Genomic DNA, 13139 nt, shown 5'->3' with positions numbered 1-13139 from the left:
TGAGTATGTCTTGTCAACCAAGCTTTACTCATACAACAAATCAAAACCGTCTTTGGAGTTAAAGAACCTCCATCTTCTATATAAATTAAATGTCAGGCCTTATAGTCAGCATTAAAGATTACACAAGAGGAAAAGATGCAAAGTGACAAGTTAGGCGTGGAGATTTATCTCACATTACTAAGAAATCAATTTATGCTATACCAATTTCAATTAAATTGTAGTACTTTATTCCAAATACCTAAAAGGCCTTGTTAAGCATACGTTAAAGGCATTTTTAATTGCAAGTTAGCTCCATAAACATGCAAAAACCCAGCTAATGAGGTAAAGAGTACAGCTGATATATAATGCACTCCCACAGCAGCGCTTACTTTTAATTACCTGGTGTTAACCGTAAGCTGAAAGTCTTCAACATTCAATTTATTTAATCACATCTTTTGTTGACAGTACTATAACTACACACTGAAAGAATTCCCTTAATAGCTTTAAAATATTCCTTTTCGAAATGAAGTAACTTCGGAACTTGACCCAAATTCAAGTGGGACAGTAAGAAGCAAAGAAGTTCTGTCAAATGTTTCAAAAACAGTTCTTGCTAGAATAGGAAAGGAGGACTGTATTTGACTCCCTCCTTCAGCCCAAAGTATGTCACAGAAGCTAGACCACATTACTGATTAAATCAACCCTCCTTAATGGCAGGAGTAGGTAGGCACCATACTTGGAGGCAATACATGTCATATCATTATAAGGGTGACTGCTAATGTTAACTATACACTAAAAAAATAGAAGCAACAACACCTGAGCCCCAAGCCCTAAACCATGAATTTTGCTCATATGTTCATGTCACTTTCCCTGAAACATCAACAATGCACTAAAAAAAAAAAAATCATATATTTAGACTGTCTTCTAAATTATAGCCACATTACCAATTAATTTTGCATCATCCAGGTATAAGAAGGGGAACTCTTGCTCTGTGACATTCACTTTCTGGGAACTGCTGCTACTAGTAACTCTTCGAATACCTGGAAGGGGCTGGGAAATAGATACTAGTTTACAGAGTACGAGATGCACCCACACACAGCAAACATTTGGACATTTCTCCAACATCCATAATGCAGCACTGTAGCCCAGGTGAGCTCCTTTACAGATTTTAAGTTCTTTTACTGTATAGCTATCCAATTCAAGAAATACTGATCAACAGTATTAAACCCAAATCATACAGACATATTACAAATATGTATCTATTCATGTGGACTCTCTCAGTGCATAAGCTGGAAATATTTTTTTTCACACCCATTAAACCACAGAAACAACTACCCATTTGCTGCTGACTAGTATATACAATTATACTGGATGCAAGGTGAACAGAGAGGAATGTTTAGTGACAAATTTTGGTACACATGTAGATGGCAATTATGCCCATAGAGGTACTGTCTGTTCAAAACGTATCATTCATGTAATTAATTTTCACCAAATGACCTTGAGGGTAAAAACAAATCTAGAGAAGTTTTCTATTTCCAGGGCTTAAAGTCAATCAAAATTCTCTCAAAACATCAAATCAAAATGGCTGTATCCTCTGAATGCCAATGAACAGTACTGATTCTACTCTCTGACTCTACTAAGATCCCCGGGAACTACAAAACAGGTTGCATTTCAAGTCATAAAGGGCAAGCCAAACCCACACCTTAAAATTATACATAAATGGCTGAACTTCAACTACTTTTATACATTAGAACTGCTCCCCTTCAGATGAAAATACTGAAATGAACACGCTGGAAGGATCAAGAAGAAATTTTAGAAGTAATTTTTAGCACTACTACAAGGAGCTCCTCACAGAGCAAGTAACAGTCCTGGAACTGCATTGGGAGCAAGGAAGGCTGTGTGCAGATGGAGCTGTTACCTTAACACTGCTCATCTGCAGCTGGCTGACTGGAGACAAAAGAAATCCCAACTACAACAGCCCTCCATTTTCTGGGCTGTTTCTGACACAACACTATATATTATCATTTCTTCCTGTAAACTCCTACTGACCTTCAGCATGCTTAAGTGTAGTTGCACTGAGGGAGTAGTTTCAGCAAGTTACCTGACTCTCTAAAGCTACCCAAGGAGAGGTGCATTCAAGCACAGGAATTAGACTTTTTTTTTTTTTTCCTGGGCTGCAAAAGACAGCAGTAAATGACCACAATAGTCCCTTTTGCCTTTTAAGATCTTTTGTATACCTTCTCACCTTCAAATCTATACAAGTTTGGGAATACTAGTACAGCTGCTATTCTCATCTTCTGTAACTTACTTTCCATGAAGTACATAAAAAAGGAATTATATTCTAACAATTCCATTATAATTTTCAGTATCTAGCAATGGCATTCACTTTAAGGAAGATACTCTGATCACTAGCACCAGGAATATGTCACGAATACACAGCTGCAAAGTACAGCTGTTCAGGCTTATTTTAAAAAAAATTAACATCATTCCTTTTACTTTGATTGAAGGAATACAAATAAGTACATTTCAGACTTCAAAATACTGAAGAATGTATGCTGCCTCATAAAGAGTACACATGGGTGTGCACATGTGTCCATGGCAGACAGTCACCACACGCTTTGAGCAAGAGACATCGTCACAAAGTTCTCTGAGAAAATTAGGTTGTTTATCATATCCCACTGAAAAAAAGTTTTGGCTTTTAGCTAAAAAGAAAAAATTAAAAAATATTAAAAAAAATTTAAATCTTCATCATAAATTCTACAGTAATTCCTATATTTAAATATCATGTTAGATCTGGTTCCCCTCTGTTACAAGCTTGCTCAGTGTTCATGATGCACCACAGCCAAAGACTTCTGCTGTGCTCCATAACTATTCAGCAAAATAAAAGGTGACAGGGTAGGGGCTGGAGGAATTACTGCCTCACATTAAAAAATCTGAACCTTGGAGGGAAACAGAGGCTTTGAACAACTCACCATAAAGCTGTTTCCTAGTCTCAGACTACTTCTAAACAGATTTTAGATAGTCATCTGCAACAGTCAAGTGAAATTATTCCGATTCTTCAGCCAAAACAAAATAAACAGTACATCTTGTACAGAAAGAAGGTCCCTTATCCTGACAGTTCTGTCAATCCGAACAACACAGCCAAAAGAAGTGCTGAATATTGTCCAAAAACATGATATAAAGAAACCCCAGACCCTGAATGTACTTTGTCTTCTGGTCAGTTGCCACGACCTTCCAATTCAAAAAAATCCAAAGCCATCCAATATCTTAACATAATTTCTTTCTAGCTAAGCACTGCTGCATTATTTGTAGTGTAATGTTTACTACTGTGTATATCTTCCCTTTCAATGGTGCAAATGACCAATGTTACAGTTGCAGGACTTGTTTTAAGAGCTTCCATTTCCAGAACTTCCTCAAGGTATGAAAGTACAGCTCAGCAATCAGGTACAGATTCATATTTACCTCATACTGGAAAGTAAATTAAGATATTTGAAGCATAAACATTGGTCATGTTTGTTTGTTTACATTCTGAAATTCCTACATTTTTCCTTCTTTGTGTAGTAGAGATATTTTTATCGGCATGTTTAGGTGGAAATGCAATTGTGTTCAAACAGAAATATCTGCCGTTAACCATCAATGTTCCTCTGTGGTGTTCTTTCAAAAGATTATTTAAATGCTAATATAAGTAAAATGAATGCAGCTGGAAGAAAGAATGTATAAGACTGGAAAAAACAAGATTAAGTATTGTAGTAAATAAACTATGTGGAAAACATGGAGTGTTTAGCACATTATTAAATCAAATACATTTTTCAGAGAAGAGTCTTAAAAATTAATGTGCTTTCAACTTCTCTCAAATAATAGGGCATTCGCTTTTAAAGAGTACACAGATATGACAGTCCTTTTTTGTAGCTAAACTGATAAGCATTTCTTAAAAAGTTAAATATTGCTACACATGTGAGTACAACATTCTTCAATAAGTGGCCTTATAGTATATTTCCTCAGATCTACAAAAATAATATATTTAAGAAACATCTGTAATCATGCATTAATTTCATCAGAACAACAAGATCTGCTAAGCAACTTCACGAACAGGTAGAGACATGTCACATGGAAGGAAACCATCAATACATTTCACTCCTTAACATTCACATTATCACACCATTTCGATTCACTCTCTACTTTTGGGTTACATCTGTATGTTATAACATCCATTACCGTAACATTCAGATACAGGAGAAAAAAATTAAACTAGAAAAATTGCTCAAAAATATTCTTAAGGTTATTTCAGCAGACTTCAAGCACTATGGTAAAAATGGTAGTTCAGTTGCCTCATTTACATAACCATATCAGATGTTTGCCTTTGTTCATTTAAAATCAAATATCTGAGGTTTAAAGTAGGAATTTACAGCACATGAACTGATAAACGTAGGTCAGGCATAGTGAGGACTAGCCACCATAAATACATCTTAGCCAGAAGGTCAGTGTGTTATTAGTCCCAATTATGCTGAAGTGTAGAGAAGCCTTCGTGTTGCAGACAATTATTCACTGCTGAATGAGCACAGACCACTGAGCTGAACACTGACTTCCATCGCAGACAAAGGCTTACACAATAATGATCTATTCTGCCAAATTCTGTAAGGGTTTACTTACTGAATGCTTTCTTGGTTTCAGATCACCAGTTCTTCTGTTTCAATATAAAGATACAAAGTATCCTTAAATATCTCCTAAATTTTGAGTACATTTTCCTAAATATTTAAGTTGGCAAGTCTGCAATTAATTATAAATATATTTCAAATTACAAATTTTCCTTGGGTGTGAGTCAAATATCCCTAGTAAAACGTGGGCCAGGCCAAACTGATGATCTCACTATAAATTACAAATGCTTACATGCACTCTAATTCCTCTTGACATACAGGAATTTATACAGATTTAATTCTTAGCATTCCATATTTTTAGCACTGAACAGCAACACAGGTGACAGCTTGACTGTTTCCCTATGGGATAATGGTTTTAATTCAAAATCAAAAGTAGTGAGGTTTGTTCCAGGCTACCAGAATGATACGTGCTGCAGGGCTCCTAAGCAATAAGCAAAAGACCAATAAAGAGGATCAGAGACTTATTTTTACCTCTACTTTGTGAGCCAGGCAAGCAGCCTGCCATGTCAGAGTCATTCTATGGGCTCTGCTGTCTGCAGATAATACCCGTTCTTGCCCCCCTTGAAATACGCAAGGAGAAAGGAGGAATAGCAGATTCCCAAAACCGTGAGAGATCAGAGCAGAGGGGAGGGCCGGGGAGATGATAGAAAGAATACAATCAGTTTTCTAAGAGAACTTTAAAATCAGGTTGGCAGGGAGAGGACTTCAAAAGGTTTGCCTCTTCAGCCTCTGCAGAATGCAAATTGTTGGTATGCCAAAAGAGCCGAGATTCCCATCACAGCCTATGTGCCTTGATCTACAGATCCTCCATTGTCATATTCTGTCTCTACCTGTACCTGGCAGACTTAATCTTGTCAACAAGTTTATTCTTTTTACATTTGAGGTCCAAATCAATGATGTCTAAAATGTATTCATTTCAAATTAAAAAAAAGGACTTTGATAAATTTAACTGAAACACCACAACCAACCATTACAAAGGTACGTGCACACCACTGACTGACAAATGCGTAAACACAGGCTGAGCCAAACTAAGCAGCTTATAGACGATGTTCCAAAATGATAAACAAGCTTATTAACATATCTGTTCTGTAAGTTACAGCATGGCTGCAGATTTAAGCTCTGTGGTAGAAGACCATGATTTAAGAGCCTATATTCCTCTGAACCTTCAGGATCAGCTTCCTATAACGACACGATTATTGAATGTTTCCACAAAGAGCAGTAGAAGCCAGGAGAGACCAAGGTTTTATTTTAAATTGCATAGTAAAAATAGTATGTGATAGGTTATTGATTTTATTAGACTAACTGAAGAGAAACGTCATTTTTTTATCCTGAGCTTTAGTTATTTTTATTTGTTTTATTTAAATGTCCATGCATTAGCCAGCCACACGTGCATGCGCGCACACACACACACACACCCCCTTTCCTACAAGATTACTATCAAATAAAAAACCCTGTTGTTTTAGGACACACTGCAATTGGAACATTAATTCATGTCCCTATGGATCTTGGGAAAAAGCCAATGCAATTCTTGAACTTTATCATGATAAACCCCTGGCACCCACTAATCACAAGATCATATCTTCACATAAGATAAGGGGAAGATTTTTGGCATGGGAATGAACACATACACCTAGCTGTTTGCAAAGGCTTGCAACCTGGCAGCCTTTCAGTAAGGTTTCACTCACATAGCTGTTACTGTATACTCTCCAGCTATGGCTGGGAAGTTGATAATCCTTAAGATATGAGGAGAGTTTTGATTTCTGACACAGCATTCCTGAGATAAATGCAGGATCAGAGAGATGCTTTGAAATTCCCAGAGATACCCCACTGGTAAATTGCTACATGGGAACAACTTTTAACAAACCGTTTTAAAAAAGGAAAAAAAAAAGTTAACTCACAGAACTTGTGCTTGCCATCAAACAATATATTAACCGTAAGCCAGACATAGAAAATAAGAGAGCATCCCAGAGCCTGTTTTTCCAAAGTTTCCCAATGTACCTTAGTATTTTTGTCTATCCCAGAGATAAAAGCTACTATTTCCAGCTCTATTAGTTTCTTATAAAAAGTTTTCTCTTTCCCTGGTACAATTCCTTCCTGCTGCTGTCACTAGGTGTCATTTAAGAGCATAAACTTGTACTTTAAGCAGAGTCACACTATACAAAGATACAGTCACCTTCAAGTGGTTGTGAAACTTTCCTGTCTATATAATTTTAAATACAGATTGTTCATATACACAGTTATTCTGTCTTTTTAATTAGCTGATTTACTAGATAGTTAAAAACATGCCTTATCATAGATTAATGCACAATTTTGCGTCTATAGTAAATACCTCTAGTCAATTAGAACAATGTAAGACTTCTACATCATTAAGTACGCTTTTGCTTACCAGACATACCCACAATAGCAAGGATATGAAAAATTAAGCCACCTAGAAACACAAAGCCACTGACATACTGAGGTCACGTGCAACTGCTGAAGGGCAAAATATTTTACACTAGTTCATTACTTTTTCTCACACATCTAGCCCCACCCACTAAACACAAAAAGTCATAGGAAGCTAATACACACAAGTTATCACTGTGGAGCAGTCCAGCTAGTTACATAAACCCCCACAAAACCCTTTGCCCTCTGCCCTTCCATTTACAAGCACACTGCTGTCTACTACTCCGATCCATGCACCCTTTCACTGCTCTGTATATATTCTTCACCAGAGTAGCTTCCTTTCAGTATCCAATATAGTAATTATGCCTCAAGGTTAAGTGAGAGAATGTTAGGAGTTGTGGCTACAAATGTCTGGCACTTCAGAGGTGAGAAAAGGAGAGGAGTCCATCTGGGACAGCACAGCACTTGAAAAATAAAAAGGCAAAACAGCAAGTAGTTCAACTTTTCAGTGACCTGACTTACAAAACACATTGGAATTTAAGGGGGTTTTTGTTGTTGAGTGACTTTGTAACCACACAGAAAAAAGAAAACAGAACTGCAAGTGACTGAAGGGCTGCTGCCAATGCCCAGTATTTCATCAGTGTACGTGTTATCAGATTAAATTGCGCAGTTTCCTCTGTTAAGAAGGTTTTGTAGGTGTAATCTACCTATGTCAGATACCAGGACTGCAAGTGCCCAATTACTTCCTGTCTAGTTAACCTGATTTACACCAATTCAAATCACATTTGCACAGCCAGTACAAGCCTTCACTGTTAGCAATAGCTAATAAATAATTCCTAAATGCAACATGCACTTTTGTACCAGAATCTCCGGGCTAATGTCATTTTGTGGTTCAAATCTCTACCACTCCAGCAACAAACAATAAAAATTTCCTGAGGAAAAAACATTAGTCATAGACTGAAACATTACATTATTTCACATCGACTACCCACTTGTTGTAAAGAGCAATCACAGCCCTCAGTGGGGAAGTGCTAAAAGCACTTAGGCAGCAGCAGGGAGATGCGACAAGTTCTCATTCAGTGCCCCCCTTCCCCGTTTTCCCCCTCTGCCTCCATCCTCTTACCCTCCCAAAACAAGTCCTTCCGTTTAGCATCACAAGCAGATCACAGTAGTTACTTTGAGATAGGAGCAAGGGGGCCAAACGCTAGCATACAACCTCTGTGTCTGATCTAGCCAGGCAACCCCCACCATTTCCTCCCCCACTAGTAACAGAGCAATCTGAGTTGAGAAGACATGTTGTGACAGCTGCATCCATACCCCTGGCAGAGATGCACTTTCTTGGGCCATCTAAGGCTGCTAGTTTGAGCAAGGCCGCCACAGACTGCAAAAACAGAGCCAGAGGAAGTTCAGGAATAAGCAAAGGATCAGATACTGGTATGGTAACAAGGGAACCCCCTTGCACCAGCTTGACTCCAGGATTTCTGGATATGACTAAGGCTTTTTCTAGAGGCAGGAACACAATTGTTACAGGATTCTTTCTTTTGTTTTTTGTTATCTGTTGTTTTGGAGAATCCGGGAGAAGTAAAAGTCAATAAGCATAGTAAAAGACAATGTGGTCTACTACGCTCAGGAAAGATAAGAAGCTAATAAGACCGAGATGTAGGTGACACCAAAATTATTATCAGGAAAGAGGGACTTAAATCTAAAAGGAAAAGAGAAACAAAGCAGGAATGCTCCATTTTAAATCCACCACAGCATTTGAATATTAAGAAAGGCAGATATTCATTAAAATGAAAGTTTTTAATGATACTATAACAACAAAGGAAATTAACAGTTTAGGAATTTATCTACAGAATGAAACTTGGAAGATTTAAAGTAGGCCTTTAGCGCCAGAAGGCAGAATATACGTCCATTTTCATAAATGAATATGGGAGTATTCTATAGGTAGAAGGACACCTAGATGATTACTCCATTGTTTTTGATCCATTTATAACTATTATTAAACCAGTATTCTTTTGCGGCCCACAGTAACAGAAACTAGATACAGCTTTGTGATCAATACACAAGCTAATCTAATCATTGTTACTTTTATTTATTTAATATCCATTTTATTTCCTGAGTACTTTAAAAACTAAGTATGCCCAGTACAGCAGCACTCACCTGCAAGTGCTGCAGTTGGGAACAGGAAAGACAAAAGGAAAGACAGAAAGAACAGCTTACACCCTTAATCTTTTCTTTACCTCTTGCAGTTATCTCTAGGCAATTTATTGGCCCTCTTACCATATTACCATACATGATTCTGACCTGTAACATATATGGAGACAGGAAAGTTAACTCCTACGAAGAGGTGCTGGCTTCAAGACCAAGACGTTCAAGTGTAACCCAAACACCAGTCATCTTTCATTTCCATAGTCTTTTGTAGCATAACATAGCATAGCATCCCATGAATTGCAGAAAGTACCTTCATGATGAACCTATGTGAAGTTGGTGGACTTCGTAGTCAAAGGTTCTACTTGTAAATAAAATCATTTTTGTTATATTAAGCACTACATGACACTGTACGTGAGATCTGGCAAACTGAAGTGTGAATTTTTCTGTTCCTTACAGATATCTTCAGCAAAACAAAATAGAGCGATTATTTTAGAAGTTACATTACCTGTCAAAGGAATGGAACTGTACAGACTGCTCAGCAGCTCCATCGCCAAGAATTCCAAGGAAGGTTGGTGGCAGAAGAGCAGCATCCACTGCAGTCCCATCAGATGGTGTGCTTACCAAGCTTCTCAAGATGTCCTTTACGTTGACATTTTTTGCAGCTGGCACAGAAGCTGCAGGCTTACTATCCTCAGTTCCTGTCTCACTTCTGCCCTCCTGAGACTTATTTACTTCTAATGAGAGTGTGCATAGTACTTCGCTGATTGCATCTGGACCCGCACTGACATTCAGAGGTCCTGCTTCAGCAACACTGCTGGAATTGTTTGTTTGCCCTGAGGCTGGCTCCTCCCCAAGACCAGAATCCCTTCTTTGTACAGATGCTGTACTTTCTGAATCTTCAGTGGAAGCTGAAGCATCAGGAGCAGCAGATGTGTTTTCCACATCTGTTCATAACAAAACCAGAATACACATTTTAAGTTCATTATTAACAGAATTGTGTTCACCACACTACTCCTTAAGAAGTAACACCAATAGGTGACAAGTGAAATAACACAGTTGTAAGTATTTCCTCTTGCCTTCTTAGATATTTAATATTATCTGTAAGTATTTAATAGGAAACTTAGAAGAATTACCTCTAATTTCTGAGAAACCTGAAAAGTTACAACATCCAAAAATTGAGACAAGGAAATAGAAGATATTGACTCAACAGTCAAAGAATGAAAATTAATTGATTGCCCTACAAAAGAACAGGAGAAAGTAGTCTCATAGTGGAAACAAAAAGCTGCCAATCTACACTTACGCATACTTAACATTATTCAAAATAAGTAATCTTTCTGCAATAAGCATTCATGAATACTTAGCGACTTCATTAACTGCCTCTACACAGCCAAATCAACCTCTAGATCATGTTCCTCCCAGATCAGGAAAAGATACACACAAACACCGAGGCAAATTGAATACTATAACGTTGTTTAAGTGGTTATAACGTGCATATTTCTATACAATTTCACATGGACTTCCACAGAATTCTAAGATGCATAAACCACTATTTTCACTTGCCAAGTAATTAACAGTTCACCTGTAGCAGGAGTTTCATTATTTTCACTCTCTGATTCCTTGCATGGCTGACTGTGGTTTGGCGGTCGTCTTTCATTCTGGGGTTCCAGTATATCTCTGTATTTTGAAACCATGAGCACAGAGATAAAATATACAACAGCCAAAGCCAAAAATTGAGCCTGTTTACTATCCTCCTGTAAAAAAAAAAAAGACACACACAAGGACACACACACAGATGTTTCTATTACAATTTCAGCAGCATGTTTATTTTTCTGTAAAGTATGCCCAGCACTACCATAAACAGACCGAGAGTAAGCTGATATGTCAACAATGGAAGAACAACATTCTCTAGTTACAGTTTGTCTCACCTATAAGCTAGGGAATACAGCAATTGTATTCAAGTGGCACTAATCCTTTCATTTTTCATTTATAAATATGACAACTTTGACTAAGGTTTTGTGTTTTGACTACATGCTTCAAATTAGTGCAGGGGCTAGGTCCCCTTTATTTATTTACAGGTGTTTCCTCTATAACATTTCCTCAAATGTGCCAAGATACTAAACAGCACTTGCCGTGAAGTACAATCAGGCAAGCATATTCAAGAAAACTCTAAAAGCATTTATAAACTATTAAATATTAATGAAGGAAGTGGAACAAATTCCAGAACCAGCGTTAAGATTTTATTTCACCATCAGATTGTCCAGATGGATGTACTGTACTATGTACAATTTAAACAAGAATTGGCAAATAAATATGCATTTGGATTACAGCTGTAACTTTATGAAGAGATTTTAAGAAAAATCTTAAAACCAAATCTTACTATGAACTATGCCAGGTACCTCCCCAGAGTAATCAGTCATTCCTAAAGAAACAGAGAGAAGAGCCACATCCCAGACCTGACTAGACATTATGATGTCTAGTTTATGACTAGACATTATGCTTGTCCACTTCGGCTGTTGAAGGAAGAAAAGCTTTGTACACTTTGGCATCGCAGGAGAATGGAATATTTAGATCCTCAGTGACTAAACAGTAAAAGAAAGGTTGTTTGGGGGTTTTATCCCCCTCATTTACATAAGGGCTCAGGTAGCATTTGATTTTTCTTTCTGAGCAGTTCAAGAGAGTAAATTAAACGATAAAGCTCATTTTATCATTACGGTAGTGCCTACTGAAGTCTCACATTCTATGAAGAGTTCTTTAATAACCTATACTGGGAGAAGTTTATGAGAAGTTCTCTATTAAAAACTAGATAACATAGCTGGATCCTATTTGTTATGCTAAAAACCCAACCTATATTCCCCTCGGCTTGACCACCCAAATCCTTAATTTTCTTCACAGAACAAGATAGAAACAGGAAGATAGTAACAGCTTGTATCAGGCAAGCACAGTGTGAGATTGACGAGTCTCCTACAATGGTAAGGTAGAGAATTTTCTTGCTAGGTAAATTTTTGCAAGACGTACAATAAAGTTGTGATCCAGTGAATTAGCACTACCCCTTCCTTACTTTTCCTGCTATTTTTGTAGAACTCCTTAAAATGAAGTTCATATACTACTGGAAGTGCTGCTACTGGGGGTTAAGTGGAATCCATCCAAGTTCCTTCTATACAGGTTCAAATTATGCCAATCACAATTCTATGTGCTAAACACAATGTAAGAAACTGCACGGAAATCAAACCTAAAATATTTAGATGCAAGTATAAGCAGCTCAGATTAAAACATCTATTTTGGAATAGTTTTTAAATCTACTTTTTCTCCACATCTCAAAACAGTAGCCAAAAACCAGAGTTATTGCATCATGTTATATTTATTTGTGAAACAGAAAACCTGGTGGAACAGATATGCAAAGAAAGCAGAGGTCGTATGTGTATATAATTTTTTAAAAAAAGAAAAAATTAGGATAAAAAATGCACTTTGTTTTGAAGATTGCATTATTGGGATTATTTTAGTTTCCACCAGTATAAAAGATTCACTTCCTGTTACTCTTTTGCACAGATACTGAAGTAGCTTTTTTCAATCAATAATTGCGGTAAAGATAAAAACCAAAGACTCTTCACTCTTCTGGATAGAACAAAAGTCACTGTGTAAATCCTTATACTTGCTAAATAGTCCAACTACTGTAAAATAAGTTCTGGTGTCCAAGCTCATGGCCACCAATGACTCATAGCCATTACAGCTGCTGTATTTGCTTACCGAGGTGTTTTTTTTAAGCAATCAATCTCAATTTCCTCAATATCAGCTATAAAGTTGCTGACATAGGGCAAAGATATTTTTAGTCAATTTAAAACCAAAACCCATATGCATATTTACAGAACATGCACACAAATTGTTTCCTCTGAGGGGAAGTAAAGGAATTAGGGATAACCGCTAATTTCGAATTAGCTAAAAATATACTCACTATTCAAAAAGTACACAAACATCTTT

At 37.1% G+C, this 13139-nt stretch overlaps 1 protein-coding gene across 4 annotated transcripts in view; it reads right to left on the bottom strand.

The window, feature by feature from the left end:
- LRBA (LPS responsive beige-like anchor protein) overlaps positions 1-13139 on the bottom strand; it is a 411064-nt gene that overhangs the window by 313313 nt on the left and 84612 nt on the right. For all 4 annotated transcript variants that reach the window (XM_056360770.1, XM_056360786.1, XM_056360779.1 and 1 more), the window contains 2 exons: positions 10744-10915; positions 9670-10108 (listed from right to left, as the gene is read on the bottom strand). In XM_056360770.1, coding sequence (XP_056216745.1) covers positions 9670-10108; positions 10744-10915 — 611 coding nt within the window. The remainder of the gene's footprint in view (positions 1-9669; positions 10109-10743; positions 10916-13139) is intronic.

This window comes from Falco biarmicus, chromosome 1 (assembly GCF_023638135.1).
Source record: "Falco biarmicus isolate bFalBia1 chromosome 1, bFalBia1.pri, whole genome shotgun sequence".
Lineage (NCBI taxonomy): Eukaryota > Metazoa > Chordata > Aves > Falconiformes > Falconidae > Falco > Falco biarmicus.
The sequence above is the reverse complement of the archived record's forward strand: the minus strand, read 5'-3'. Positions and strand labels throughout refer to the sequence as shown.